The sequence below is a fragment of the Oryctolagus cuniculus genome, chromosome X, assembly GCF_964237555.1.
Source record: "Oryctolagus cuniculus chromosome X, mOryCun1.1, whole genome shotgun sequence".
Lineage (NCBI taxonomy): Eukaryota > Metazoa > Chordata > Mammalia > Lagomorpha > Leporidae > Oryctolagus > Oryctolagus cuniculus.
This window is the reverse complement of record NC_091453.1, coordinates 71,643,953-71,659,653: the sequence shown is the minus strand read 5'-3', so window position 1 is coordinate 71,659,653 and position 15,701 is coordinate 71,643,953. Positions and strand designations below refer to the sequence as shown.

General features: G+C 38.6%; 1 protein-coding gene across 1 annotated transcript; it reads right to left on the bottom strand.

The window, feature by feature from the left end:
• Positions 1-12,794: 12,794 nt before the first annotated feature.
• LOC100344007 (translationally-controlled tumor protein) lies at positions 12,795-13,651 on the bottom strand. Its single transcript, XM_002720133.5, has one exon. It carries the CDS (start codon positions 13,525-13,527, stop codon positions 13,009-13,011), a length of 519 nt encoding a protein of 172 aa, XP_002720179.1. The 5' UTR covers positions 13,528-13,651; the 3' UTR covers positions 12,795-13,008.
• Positions 13,652-15,701: the final 2,050 nt, after the last annotated feature.

Here is a 15,701-nt window from a genome sequence, read left to right as displayed (position 1 = left end):
TGGTGAGAGTGGGCATCCCTGTCTGGTACCAGATCTCAGTGGAAATGCTTCCAACTTTTCCCCATTCAATAGGATGCTGGCTGTGGGTTTTTCATAGATTACTTTGATTGTATTGAGGAATGTTCCTTCCAAACCCAGTTTGCTTAGAGTTTTCATCATGAAAGGGTGTTGTATTTTATCAAATGCTTTCTCGGCATCTATTGAGATAATCATATGGTTTTTCTTCTGCAGTTTGTTAATGTGGTGTATCACATTGATTGATTTGTGAACGTTGAACCATCCCTGCATACCAGGGAGAAATCCCACTTGGTCTGGGTGGATGATCTTTCTGATGTGTTGCTGCATTCTATTGGCGAGAATTTTATTGAGGATTTTTGCATCTATGTTCATCAGGGAAATTGGTGTGTAATTCTCTTTCTCTGCTGCATCTTTTACAGGTTTAGGAATTAAGGTGATGCTGGCTTCATAGAAAGAAATTGGGAGGACTCCCTCTTTTTTGATTGTTCTGAATAGTTTGAGAAGAAATGGGATTAGTTCTTCTTTAAATGTCTGGTAGAATTCAGCAATGAATCCATCCGGTCCTGGACTTTTCTTTGTTGGGAGGACCTTTATTACTGATTCAATTTCTGACTTGATTATGGGTCTGTTTAGGTATTCTGTGTCTTCCTGGTTCAATTTAGGTAGGTTGCATGTGTCCAGGAATCTATCCATTTCTGACAGATTTCCCTGTTTGCTGGCATACAACTCTTTGTTGTAATTTCTGATGACTCTTTTTGTTTCCATGGTGTCTGTTGTTACATTCCCTTTTTCATCTCTGATTTTATTGATTTGGGTCTTTTCTCTCCTTTTTTTAGTTAGTTGGGCCAATGGGGTGTCAATTTTGTTCATTTTTTCAAGAAACCAGCTCTTCGTTTGGCTGATGTTTTCTAATTTTTTTGTTGATTCAATCCTGTTGATTTCTTCTCTGATTTTAATTATTTCTCTTCTTCTTCTAATTTTGGGTCTGGTTTCCTGCAGTTCCAAATCCTTGAGATGCTTTGATAGCTCATTTGTTTTGTGCTTTTTCAATTTCTTGATGTAGGCACCTATTGTTATAAACTTTCCTCTTAACACTGCTGTTGCTGTATCCCATAAGTTTTGATATGCTGTGTTGTTATCTTCATCTGCTTCCAGAAAGTTTTGATTTCTCTTTCGATTTCTTAAAAAATTGAATTAACATTAAATATCTGTGTTTTATGGTGTATACTGCAATATTTCAACAGATACACAAACATAAACCAATTATATCAGGTAATTAAACTTTCCCCTTCCTTTATCATGGATTATAGGTACCTTACTATTCTTTGGAACTCCAGTACCCATTATCTTTACTAGACTGTGTTTTGGTATAAGATTTCAGAACTTGTATCATCCCCACCCTTGCCAGCCTCTAGTAATCACTATTTCAGATTTCACCCATTGGAGAAAACAAATGCCATTTATCTTTTGGTGTCTGGTTTATTTCCTTTAACACATGATTTCTCTCAGTTCCATCAATGACCGTATATTATTCTTTTTTGTGGTTGAGTAATGTTCATATATATACATATATATATATACACATATATATATTTCTTTATCCAATCTCCCAATGATGGACAACTAAGCAGATTTCATGTCCTTTCGTAGAAGATTTATTATATTTATTTGAAAGTCAGAGTAACACAGAAAGAGGAGAGGCAGAGAGAGAGAGAGACATCTTCCATCAGCTGGTTCACTTACCAGTTGGCCACAATGACTAGAGCTGCGCTGATCCAAAGCCAGGAGCCAGGAGCTTCCTCTGTGTCTTCCCACATGTGTGCAGGAGCCCAAGGACTTGGGCCATCTTCTACTGCTTTCCCAGGCCACAGCAGAAAGCTGGATTGGAAGTGGAGCAGCCGGGTCTTGAACTGGCGCCCATATGGGATGCCGGCACTGCAGGCGGTGGCATTACCTGCTACACCACAGTGCTGGCCCCGTGATTCCATGTTTTACTGATTGCGAATAATGCTGCAATATTATCACTGCAGGAATATCTTTCATATAATGATTTTATTTCCTTCAAATATATACCTACAAGTGGGATAAGTAGGGTAGCTGGGACATATAATAGATCTATTTTTACTTTTTTGAGGAAGTTCCATACTGTTCTCCACAGCTGCATTACTAATTTACATTTCCACAAACAGTATATTGGGGTTCCCTTTTCTCCATATCTTCAACAGTATTTGTCATTTTGAATTTTTGATAGTAGCTATTCTGACTAGAATTAGATGATACCTCATTAAGGTTTTGATTTTCATTTCCCTGATGCCTAGTTATATTAGTGTTTTTTTCATGTATTTTTCAGCCATTTGTGATTCTTCCTTTGAAAAATGTCTTTAGATCCTTTGTCCATTTCTTAACTGGACTGTTGTTGATTTTGTTTTTAAATTTTTCTTTATTTGAAAGTCAAAACTATAGAGAGAGGGATGAGGGAAGTGTGGGGAGAAGAGGGGGGAGGGAGGGAGGGAGAAGGGAGGGAGTATAGAGAGAGAGAGAGAGAGAGAGAGAGAGATCTTCCATTCACTGGTTTACTTCCCAAGTGACTACAATTGCCATGGCTGAGCCAGAACAAATCCAGGAGCCAGGCGCTTCATCCGGGTCTGCCAGGTGGGTGGCAGGGGTGCAAATACTTGGGGTCATCTTCTGCTGTTTTCCCAGGCCATTAGCAGGGACCTAGATCAGAAGTAGAGTATCTGGGACATGAACTGGTTCCTGTATGTGGTGCTGGCATCACAGTAGGTAGCTTGACCTGCTACACCACAAAGCTGGCCCCTTGTTGAATTTTGATTTCCTTATATATTCTGGCTGTTAATCATTTATCAGATGCATAGTTTATAAATATTTTCTCCCATTCTGTTCATCGTCTGTTCACTGTGTTGATTGTTTTGTTTGCCGTGAAGAAGCTCCCAAGTTTGGTAAAATTACATTTATCCACTTTTGCTTTGCTTTTAGTACTTATATCCAAAAAAGCATTGCCTATTTCAGTGTCTTGGAATGTTTTCCCTATGTTTTCTTCTAGTATATTAATAGTTTCAGGTCTTACATTTAAATCTTTGATCCATTTTGAGTTGATATTTAAATAGCATGAGAGGTAAGGGTCTTCTTTCAAACTTCTACATATAGAAATCTAGTTTTCTTAGCACCATTTATTGAAGAGACTATACTTTCTCCAGAGAGTGCTGTATAGCGCTTTTGTCAAAGTTGGCTGTAGATGTATGGATTTATTTCTGGAGTTTATGTCCTGTTCCATTGGTCTATGTATCTGTTGTAATGCTGTCACTATGCTGTTTTTTATACAATAGCTCTGTAGTTTGTCTTGTATTTTGGTATTGATTACTCCAGCTTTGTTTCCAGTGTTCATGATTGCTTTGACTGTTTGGCATCTTTCATGTTTCTGTATGAATTTTTGGAATTTTTTTCTAAATTCTGTGAGGAATATCTTTGATAGAGACTGCATTGATTCTGTAAAACCCTTTCGGTAGTATGTGCATTTTAGTAAGACTGATTCTTTCAATCAATGAATACAGGAGGTCTTTCAATTTTTGTTTCTTCTTTAAATTATTTCATTAGTATTTTAAATTTACATTGTAGAAGTCTTCCACTTCCTAAGCCATTTAAATTTTTTGCAGCCTTAGTGAATGGGATTGCTGTTATGAATTTTTGTTCAGGAAGTTCAGTGCTGGTCTGCAAAATCGCTAATGATTTTTGTGTGTCAATTTTGAATCCTATAACTTGTCTGATCAGTTCTGATAATCGTTTAGTGGAGTCTTTTGGTTCTTCACTATATAGAATTATGTCATCTGAAATAGGGATAATTTGATTTCTTCTTTTCTGGTTATATTCCTTTTATTTCTTTCTCTTGCTTAATGGCACTGTTTAAAACTTCCAGAATTATACTGAATAAGAGTAGTGAGAGTGGACATACTTGTCTGGTTCCAGATCTTAGTGTAAATACATTTAACTTTTCCACATTCAATTTGATGTTGACTGTATGTTTGTCATATATAGTCTTTATTATATTGAGGTACATTCTTTCTAATTTGTTTAAGGTTTTTATGATGAATGTATACTGTATTTCATTCAATCCCTATTCTGCATTTATTGAGATGACTTTATGATTTTTTTCCCTTCAAGCTATTGATGTGATGTATTGGATTCATTGATTTGCATATATTGAATCATCTCTGCATTTCTGGGTTAAATCTCAATTGGTCAGGATAATTGATCTTTTTCATGTGTTGTTGATTCAATTTGCTAGTATTTTGGTGAGAAATTTTGCATTTATGCTCAACAGGGATATTTGTCACAGTTTTTAAAAGGTTTTATTTATTTATTTGAGAGGTAGAGTTACAGTGAGAGGAAGTGACAGAGAGAGAGAGTGTGCAGGGGCCCAAGCTCTTGGGCCATCTTCCACTGCTTTTACAGGCACATTAGCAGAGAGCTGTATTGGAAGTGGAACAGCCAGGACTTGAACCATTGTCCACACTGGATGTTGGTCCTGCAGGCAGCAGCTTAACCCACTAAGCCACAATGCTGTCCTCCTTCCTCATTCTTTACAACAAACAAATAAATATACAAAAAAGAAAATATATCATTTTTAGAGGTGTTGAAAGTAACTGGCCCTTCATCTCCTGGGTGATACAAAGCTAACCTTAAATGGACAATTAAATCCATTGTGATATTTGTCTGTCTTGTATAAGTGTGTTTCTTTATATAAAAAGGAAAGATTTCATATATACATTTTTTTCTGAAAGAAATCATTTATTTAATCAGTACAGATTTCATAAGTACAACTTTAAGAATATAGTTATTCTTCCCATCAAACCCGCCCTCCCACCCCTACTCCCATCTCGCCTCCTCCTCCCTCTCCCATTCCCAGTCCCATTCTCCATCAAGAAAACAAAACAAAACAAAACAAAACAAAACAAAACAAAACAAAACAACAAAAAACCATTCCTCAACAGTCAAGACAAGGGCTGTTTAAGCCATTGCTTCTCAAAGTGTCAATTTCACTTCTACAGATTTCCTTTTAGGTGCTCTATTAGTTATCACAAATTGGAGAACATATGATATTTGTCCCTTTGGGACTGGCTTATTTCACTCAACATGATGTTTTCCAGATTCCTCCATTGTTTTGCAAATGACCGGATTTCATTTATTTTTTATGCTGTGTAGTATTCCATAGAGTACATATCCCATAATTTCTTTATCCAGTCTTCAGTTGATGGGCATTTGGGTTGATTCCATGTCTTAGCTATTGTGAATGAGCTTCAATAACCATGGGGTTGAAGACAACTCTTTTATTTGCTGATTTTATTTCCCTTCGGTAAATTACCAGAAAGTGGGATGGCTGGGTCATATGGTAGGGCTATATTCAGATTTCTGAGGTATCTCCAAACTGATTTCCATAGTGGTTTTACCAGTTTACATTCCCACCAATAGTGGATTAGGGTACCTTTTTCCTCACATCCTTGCCTGCAATTGTTGTTTGTGATTTTTGTATGAAAGCCATTCTAACTGGGGTGAGGTGAAACCTTACTGTGGTTTGGATTTGCATTTCGCTGATGGCTAGTGATCCTGAGCATTTTCTCAAGTGTCTGTTGGCCATTTGGATTTCCTCTTTTGAAAAATGTCTGTGTAAGTCCTTTCCCCCATTTCTTAATTGAGTTGTTTGTTTTGTTATTGTGGAGTTTCTTGATCTCTGTATATATTCTGGTTATTAATCCTTTATCAGTTACATTGTTTGCAAATAATTTCTCCCATTTTGTCAGTTGCCGCCTCACTTTCCTGAGTGTTTCTTTTGCAGTATAGAAGCTTATCAATTTGATATAATCCCATCAGTTGATTTTGGCTTTGATTGCCTGTGCCTCTAGGGTCTTTTCCAAGAACTTGTTGTCTGTGCCAATGTTTTCCAGGGTTTCCCCAGTGTTCTGTAGTGATTGGATGTCATTAGGTCATAGATTTAGGTCTCTAATTAATTTTGAATGGATTTTCATGTAAGGTGTAAGGTACGGGTCCTGCTTTATACTCCTGTGTGCAGAAATCCAGTTTTCCCAGAACCATTTGTTGAAGAGATTACCCTTGCTCCATGGATTAATTATAGCTCCTTGGTCAAATTTAAGTTGGTTTCAGATACTTGGATTGATTTTTGGCAGTTCTATTCTGTTCCATTGGTCTATTCATCTGTTTTTGTACCAATACCAAGCTGTTTTGATTATAAATGCCTTGTAGTATGCTTTAAAATCTGGTATTGTGATTCCTCTGGCTTTGTTTTTGTTTTATAAGATTTCTTTAGCTATTTGGGATCTCTTGTATTTCCATATGAGTTTCGGAATCATTTTTTTCTATATCTGTGAAGAATGTCGCTGGTATTTTGATTGGGATTGCATTGAAGCTGTCAATTGCTTTTGGTGGTATGGACATTTTGATGATGTTGATTCTTCCAACCCAAGAACATGGAAAATTTTTACTTTTTTACCATCTTCTTTTCTTTCTTTAGTGCTTTGTAATTTTCATTGTAGAGGTCTAAAACATCCTTGCTTAAATTTATTCCAAGGTATTTTATTTTTTATACTTATTGTGAGTGGGATTTATCTCCGAAGTTCTTTCTCAGCTGTGGTATTGTCTGTGTATATAAAGGCTGTTGATATTTGTATATTGATTTTATATGCTGCTACTTCACCAGACTCTTCTATGAGTTCCAATAGCCTTTTAGTGGAGTCTTTTGCATCCCCTATATATAGAATCATGTCATCTGCAAATAGGGACAGTTTGACTTCCTCCTTCACAATTCGTGGCCTTTTGATTTATTTTTCTTGCCTAATGGCTCTGGCTAAAACTTCCAGGATGATATTGAATAGCAGTGGTGAGAGTGGGCATCCTTGTCTGGTTCTGGATCTCAGTGGGATGGCGTTCAACTTTTCTCCGTTCAATAAGATGCTGACCCTGAATTTGTCATAAATTGCCTTGATTGTGTTGAGGAATATTCCTTCTATACCCAATTTGCTTAAGGTTTTCATCATGAAAGGATGCTGTATTTTATCATATGCTTTCTCTGCATCTATGAGATAATCATATGGCTTTTGTTCTTCAATTTGCTAATACGATGTATCACATTGATTGATTTGCAAATGTTGAACCATCCTTTTGCACCAGAGATAAATCCCACTTGGTCCGGGTGGATGATCTTTCAGATGAGGTTGTTGGATTCAATTGGCCAGAATTTTGTTGAGGACTTTTCCATCTATGTTTATCAGGGAAACTGGTCTGTGGTTCTCCTGACTTCAGCCTCTTGCTAATGCAGACTTTGGGAAACAGAAGTGATAACTCAAGTAATCTTGTTCCTGCTTTCCCTGTGGAGACCTGGATTGTGATTTTGGTTCCTGGCTCCTGCTTATCTCAATCCCAGCCATTGTGGGCATTTGGGAAGTGATCCAGTGCATGGCTGCTGTCTTTCTGTGTTTCTCTCTGTCTCTGAAATAAAAATATTCACTTCAGAAGTGAAGCTATCTGATTCTGGGCCTTATTTGATGGGAGATTTTCGTTACTGACTTAATCTTACTATTCATGACTAGTTTGTACAGATATTTTCTTTCTCCATGAGTAATTTATTTTTGAAGACTTATTTACATGTTTATTTGAAACGGATGGTGGGAGGAAGAGGGAGAGAGAGAGAGAGAGAGAGAGAGAGAATATCTTCCATCTGGTTTACTCCCCAAATGCTCACAACAACCAGGTTCGAGCCAGGCCTAGACCAAAAGTTAAGAATTCCATTTTAGTCTCCTGTGTGTATGTGTGTGTGACAAGAACTCAAATACTTGGCTTATCACTGCTGCTTTGCAGGTACATTTGAAGGAAGCTGGATCAGAAGCAGTGTAGCTGGAACTTGAACCAAGCACTCTCATATGTTATGCAGGCATCACAAGCTTAACCTGGTGTACCACAATGCCTGCTCCTGTTATTTAATCTTGGTAATGTGTACATGTCCATAAATTTCTCCATTTATTCCAGGTTATCAAATTTGTTGCTATGTAATTTTCTGTTAATCTCTGAGGATCGTTTGTATTTCTATGATGTCAGAGTTTTTGTTTTATTAAGTCTAACATTTTCACTTCCTCAGGGGATAGTTTTTATTGAATGCCTCCTGCCCCACCCCCCACTAGGTATGGCAATAAAATCTCTGATCATTTTCATAATATCATTTACCAACAATGGAAATCATATTCTTCCTGCTCCCCGCTACGCCACAGCACCGACCTCTACCTTTCATTTTGTTATTTGATCAGTTTCTTTCTTGCTCCAGCTGTTTTCACTGTCTCAGACAACTATAATGTTAAACAATTGCTACTGAATTATTTCAATAAATGTCTTGACTAAAAGGCTGTTTACTCTGAGTAAGCTCTGTGTCCATTCAGATGAAGACAAGGACCTTGAGTTGTAGTTTCCATGGAACCTATAGGTAGGTCAAATAGTGAACAGTTATGTATAGATGGGGTTTTGCAGAACCACAGAATTCATTCTGCCTCCAGCATTGGCAGGTAAGTGACTTATTTTAATAATTAGCATGATTTTAAGACTGTTAGTTTCCAAAGGTTATTATGCAGTTGGGGAGAGAGGGTGGAGAATAGAGCAAGTTTACATGCCACAATGATCACTGTTCTTACATGAGATTCGATGTGAATAAATGATCTTTAGATTGTTTGAAGCATTTTGTTAGTTTCTAGAAAAAGTTTCTGAAAAAGTTCTTTTTGACACCTTTTTCTAGTGTTCTCAATGCATTTATGGAGGAGCAGATTTTTGTAGCATTGTGCCTCATCATCACAGAAGTTGGTTTCTCTAGGACCATTCTTCAATTTTCCAACTTTTTATTTTAAAAGATTTATTTATTTATTTGAAAGGCAGAGTTACAGATGGAGAAAGTGTGAGACAGAGAGACCAATCTTCCATCTATTGGTTCACTCCCTAAATGGCTGAAGTAGCTGGGGCTGGGGCTGGGCCTCGTGGAAGACAGAAGCTTCATCTGGGTCTCCAACATAGAGGCCTGAATATTAGGTTCAGCTTCTGCTGCTTTCCCGAGTACGTTAGAAGGGAGCTGAATTGGAAGTGGAGCAGCTGGGACTTTAAAAAAAAGATTTATTTATTTGAAAGGTAGAGTTACAGAGAGAAAGAGAGCAAGAGATAGAGGAGATACAAAGAGATCTTCCATGTGCTACATCTGCTGGGTCTCTCCCCAAATGGCTGCATTGGCCAGGGCTGGGCCAGGCTGAAGCCAGGAGCCAGGAGCTTCTGGTTTTTTTACATGGGTAGCAGGGGTTCAAATAATTGGGCCATCTTCTGCTGTTCTTCCATGAGCATTAGCAGGGAGCAAGAGGAGTAGCTGGGACTCAAACCAGCACCCATATGGGTTGCCAGCACTGCAGGTGGGATGTTCACCTCCTGCGCCAAAGTACCTGCCCTTGCAGCTGGGTGCCTTGAACCGGTGCCCATACTGCACCACAACACAAGCCCTGAATATTCCAATCAGTCTCATGCCAGTATAAGAGGAAAGTCATGGAGCAGAAATATTTTATTATGCTTGAATTTGTACATAATATCTGTTCACCTTGTGAGAGAGTTTCTGAACATTATTTTTTTTAACTTTTATTTAATGAATATAAATTTCCAAAGTACGGCTTATGGATTACATTGGCTTCCCCCCCATATCGTCTCTCCCACCCGCATCCCTCCCCTTTCCCACTCCCTCTCCCCTTCCATTCACATGAGGATTCATTTTCGATTCTCTTTATATACAGAAGATCAGTTTTGCAGACATTAAGTAAAGATTTCAACAGTTTGCTCCCACACAAACATAAAGTGAAAAATAATAGATGATTTTTTAAATAATGATGAAATCAGATCAGACCTATTGTCATGTTTAATCCCAGTGAGAGTCAAGTTGGGAATTGATAATTTCTTCTTTTTTTTTTTTTTAACAGAAGATCAGTTTAGTATACATTAAGTAAATATTTCAACAGTTTGCACCCCCATAGAAACACAAAGCGAAATATACTCTTTGAGTACTCATTATAGCATTAAGTCTCAATGTACAGCACCTTAAGAACAGAGATCCTACATGAGGAGTAAGTGCACAGTGACTCCTGTTGTTGACTTTACAAATTGACACTCTTGTTTATGGCATCAGTAATCTCCCTATGCACCAGTCATGAGTTCCCAAGGCTATGGAAGCCTTTTGAGTTCACCGACTCTTATCTTGTTTAGACAAGGTCATATTCAAAGTGGAGGTTCTCTCCTCCCTTCAGAGAAAGGTACCTCCTTCTTTGAAGACCTGTTCTTTCCACTGGGATCTCACTCGCAGAGATCTTTCATTTAGGGTTTTTTTTTTTTTTTTGCCAGAGTGTCTTGGCTTTCCATGCCTGAAATACTCTCATGGGCTTTTCAGCCAGATCCGAATGCCTTTAGGGCTGATTCTGAGGCCAGAGTGCTGTTTAGGACATCCACCTTTCTATGAGTCTGCTGAGTATCTCGCTTCCCATGTTGGATCACTCTCCCCTTTATTTATTCTATAAGTTAGTATTAGCAGGTACTAGACTTGTTTATGTGCTCCCTTTGACTCTTAGTCCTTTCATTATGATCAATTGTGAACTGAAATTGATCACTTGGACTGCTGAGATGGCATTGGTACATGCCACCTTGATGGGATTAAATTGGAGTCCCCTGGTATGTTTCTAACTCTACCATTTGGGGCAAGTCAGCTTGAGCATGTCCCAAATTGTACATCTCTTCTCTCTCTTATTCCTACTCTTATGTTTAACAGGGATCACATTTCAGTTAAATTTCAACACTTAAGAATAACTGTGGATTAATTACAGAATTAAACCAGTCATATTAAGTAGAACAGACAAAACAACTACTAAGAGGGATAATGTATTAAGTTGTTCATTAACAGTCAGGGCTATGCTGATCAAGTCACCGTTTCTCATTGTGTCCATTTCACTTCAACAGGTTTCCTTTTTGGTGTTCAGTCAGTTGTCACTGATCAGGGAGAACATATGGTATTTGTCCCTTTGGGACTGGCTTATTTCACTCAGCATGATGTGTTCCAGATTCCTCCATTTTGTTGCAAATGACTGGATTTCGTTGTTTCTTACTGCGGTATAGTATTCTAAAGAGTACATATCCCATAATTTCTTTATCCAGTCTACCGTTGATGGGCATTTAGGTTGGTTCCAGGTCTTAGCTATTGTGAATTGAGCTGCAATAAACATTAGGGTGCAGACCGCTTTTTTGTTTGCCAATTTAAATTCCTTTGGGTAAATCCCAAGGAGTGGGATGGCTGGGTCGAACGGTAGGGTTATCTTCAGGTTTCTGAGGAATCTCCAGACTGACTTCCATAGTAGCTTGACCAGTTTGCATTCCCACCAACAGTGGGTTAGTGTCCCTTTTTCCCCACATCCTCGCCAGCATCTGTTGTTGGTAGATTTCTGCATGTGAGCCATTCTAACCGGGGTGAGGTGAAACCTCATTGTGGTTTTGATTTGCATTTCCCTGATTGCTAATGACCTTGAACATTTTTTCATGTGTCTGTTGGCCATTTGGATTTCCTCTTTTGAAAAATGTCTATTGAGGTCCTTGGCCCATCTCTTAAGTGGGTTGTTGGTTTTGTTTTTGTGGAGTTTCTTGATCTCTTTGTAGATTCTGGTTATTAACCCTTTATCTGTTGCATAGTTTGCAAATATTTTTTCCCATTCTGTCAGTTGTCTCTTCACTCTCCTGACTGTTTCTTTTGCAGTACAGAAACTTCTCAATTTGATGCAATCCCAATAGTTGATTTTGGCTTTGACTGCCTGTGCCTCCCGGGTCTTTTCCAGAAATTCTTTGCCTGTGCCCATATCTTGAAGGGTTTCTCCAATGTTCTCTAGTAACTTGATGGTGTCAGGTCATAGATTTAGGTCTTTAATCCACGTTGAGTGGATTTTTGTGTAAGGTGTAAGGTAGGGGTCTTGCTTCATGATTCTGCACGTGGAAATCCAATTTTCCCAGCACCATTTATTGAATAGACTGTCCTTGCTCCAGGAATTGGTTTTAGATGCTTGATCAAATATAAGTTGGCTGTAGATGTTTGGGTTGATTTCTGGTGTTTCAATTCTGTTCCATTGGTCTATCCATCTGTTTCTGTACCAGTACCATGCTGTTTTGATTACAACAGCCCTGTAGTATGTCCTGAAATCTGGTATTGTGATGCCTCCAGCTTTGTTTTTGTTGTACAAGATTGCTTTAGCTATTCGAGGTCTCTTGTGCCTCCATATAAATTTCAGTATCATTTTTTCCAGATCTGAGAAGAAGGTCTTCGGTATCTTGATTGGTATTGCGTTGAGTCTATAAATTGCTTTTGGGAGAATGGACATTTTTTTTTTCAACTCAATCAGTCTCTCTTTATTCTTTTGGTAATCTCTTCCAGAGTTAGCTACTTCCGTTGTAGGTGATGAAATGTGTTAAGGCTCCACTTCAAATGTTGGCACTGCTATGAGCATGGTTTTTCCCTTTACTGTAATTCAGAATTTAACTTTGGATTCTCAATTTATATTCCAGTCCCAGCAGTTTTCACTGTAGAAGTTATCTGAAGACAGTCTTATACTTTCTAGTAGTTGTCTACAAACCAGGCTTTAGCTTCTCCAGGAACACACTACAGGATGGATTTAGCTTAAATGTACATTAAACTAATAGGCATTCTCTCAAATGAATTTAAATGCATTTTATTTTTAGACAACCTACATGACAATGTTTTTTGCCTTAAAAACAATGCCTCCACTTGAAGTAAATCATGGTCAAAATAAGTGAGGAGCTCAAGATAACATCAGTCCCACTTCCTGTAAATCCTGGTGTTGTGTGGATGACAAGCAGCAGCCAGTTACGATGAGCAGTGATAGATCCAAATTGCCAACTTTGTTAACATTTTTCCATCTCTAAACCATCCTTAAAGAAAATCATAAACGGGGTCACACCATCCTCACGGTAGTCCAGTAGAGCAACCATGCCATCTGGATTCATGTTTTCACCAATATAGAACTGGTAGTTTTTGAAATTAGCAAGGATGTGCTTGATTTGTTCTGCAGCCCCTGTCATAAAAGGTTTTACTCTCTCTGGTCTCTGTTCTTCAAGTTTGCCTTTGATTGATTTCATGTAATCTTTGATATACTTCTTGTAGGCTTCTTTTGTGAAGCTGGTTTCCTGCAGGTGATGGTTCATGACAATATCAACACCAGTGATCACTGTGCTTTCGGTACCTTCGCCCTCCGGGCCTTCGGCGGAGGCATTCCCACCGATGAGCGAATCATCAATGTTACCCTCTGTCCTACTGACCATCTTCCCCTCCACCTCCAGGCACAGTCCGCCCGCGATCTCCCGGATCTTGTAGATGTCGGAGAACATCTCATCGTGGCTGATGAGGTCCCGGTAGATAATCATGATGGCGGCTGGTAGGAGACGACGACGGCGGCGCTAGCTTGGCAGGAGCCTGGAGCTCAGAGCGAGCGCGGTGCAGCCGGAGCGGCCCTCGGGGGTAGGGGGGAGCGGGCGGAAAAGCGAGAATGGACATTTTGATGATATTGATTCTTCCAATCCATGAGCCTGGAAGATTTTTCCATTTCTTGGTATCCTCTTCTATTTCTTTCTGTAAGGTTTTGTAATTTTCATCGTAGAGATCTTTAACGTCCTTAGTTAAGTTTATTCCAAGGTATTTGATTGTTTTTGTAGCTATTGTGCATGGGATTGATCTTAGAAGTTCTTCCTCAGCCATGGCATTGTCTGTGTATACAAAGGCTGTTGATTTTTGTGCATTGATTTTATACCCTGCTACTTTGCCAAACTCTTCTATGAGTTCCAATAGTCTCTTAGTAGAGTTCTTTGGGTCCCCTAAATAAAGAATCATATCATCTGCCAAGAGGGATAGTTTGACTTCTTCCTTCCCAATTTGTATCCCTTTAATTTCTTTTTCTTGCTTAATAGCTCTGGCTGGAACCTCCAGAACTATATGGAATAGCAGTGGTGAGAGTGGGCATCCCTGTCTGGTACCAGATCTCAGTGGAAATGCTTCCAACTTTTCCCCATTCAATAGGATGTTGGCTGTGGGTTTTTCATAGATTGCTTTGATTGTATTGAGGAATGTTCCTTCCAAACCCAGTTTGCTTAGAGTTTTCATCATGAAAGGGTGTTGTATTTTATCAAATGCTTTCTCGGCGTCTATTGAGATAATCATATGGTTTTTCTTCTGCAGTCTGTTAATGTGGTGTATCACATTGATTGTCTTGCGCACATTGAACCATCCCTGCATACCAGGGAGAAATCCCACTTGGTCTGGGTGGATGATCTTTCTGATGTGTTGCTGCATTCTATTGGCGAGAATTTTATTGAGGATTTTTGCATCTATGTTCATCAGGGATATTGGTCTGTAATTCTCTTTCAGTGCTGCATCTTTTTCTGGCTTAGGAATTAAGGTGATGCTGGCTTCATAGAAAGAATTTGGGAGGATTCCCTCTTCTTCGATTGTTCTGAATAGTTTGAGAAGAATTGGAGTTAGTTCTTCTTTAAATGTCTGGTAGAATTCAGCAATGAATCCATCTGGTCCTGGGCTTTTCTTTGTTGGGGGGGCCTTTATTACTGTTTCAATTTCTGTCTCAGTTATGGGTCTGTTTAGGTTTTCTATGTCTTCCTGGTTCAATTTAGGTAGGTTGCATGTGTCCAGGAATCTATCCATTTCTGATAGGTTTCCCTGTTTGCTGGCATACAAGTCCTTGTAGTAATTTCTGATGATTCTTTTAATTTCTGTGGTGTCTGTTGTTACATTTCCTTTTTCATCTCTGATTTTATTGATTTGGGTCTTTTCTCTTCTTTTTTTAGTTAGTTGGGCCAATGGGGTGTCAATTTTGTTTATTTTTTCAAAAAACCAGCTCCTCGTTTGGCTGATTTTTTGTAATTTTTTTTTGGATTCAATCCTGTTGATTTCTTCTCTGATTTTAATTATTTCTCTTCTTCTACTAGATTTGGGTCTGGTTTGCTGTAGGTTTTCTAGATCCTTGAGGTGAATTGAAAGCTCATCTATTTGGCGCCTTTCCAATTTCTTGATGTAGGCACCTATTGATATAAACTTTCCTCTTAACACTGCTTTTGCTGTGTCCCATAAGTTTTGGTATGTTGTGCTGTTATCCTCATTTACTTCCAGAAAATTTTTGATTTCTCTTTTAATTTCTTCTATGACCCATTGTTCATTCAGGAGCATGTTGTTCAATCTCCATGTGTTTGCGTGTGCTCTAGTGATTCCTGAGTTGCTAATTTCCAACTTCATTCCTTTATGGTCTGAGAAGCTGCAGGGTATGATTCTAATTGTTTTGAATTTGCTGAGACTTGCTTTATGGCCTAGAATGTGGTCAGTCCTAGAGAAGGTTCCACGTACTGCTGAGAAGAATGTAAATCTTTAGCTGTAGGATTGAAAGTTCTGTATATATCTGTTAGCTCCATTTGGGCTATAGTTTTGTTTAAATCTACTGTCTCCTTGTTGATCTTCTGTCCTGTTGATCTGTCTATTTCTGAGAGTGGAGTATTGAAGTCCCCCAGTACTATTGCATTGGGGTCTAAGTCTCCCT

Coding starts and splice junctions, on each gene's coding strand:
- LOC100344007 (XM_002720133.5), bottom strand. CDS start 13,527: ATGATTATCTACCGGGACCTCATCAGCCACGATGAGATGTTCTCCGAC.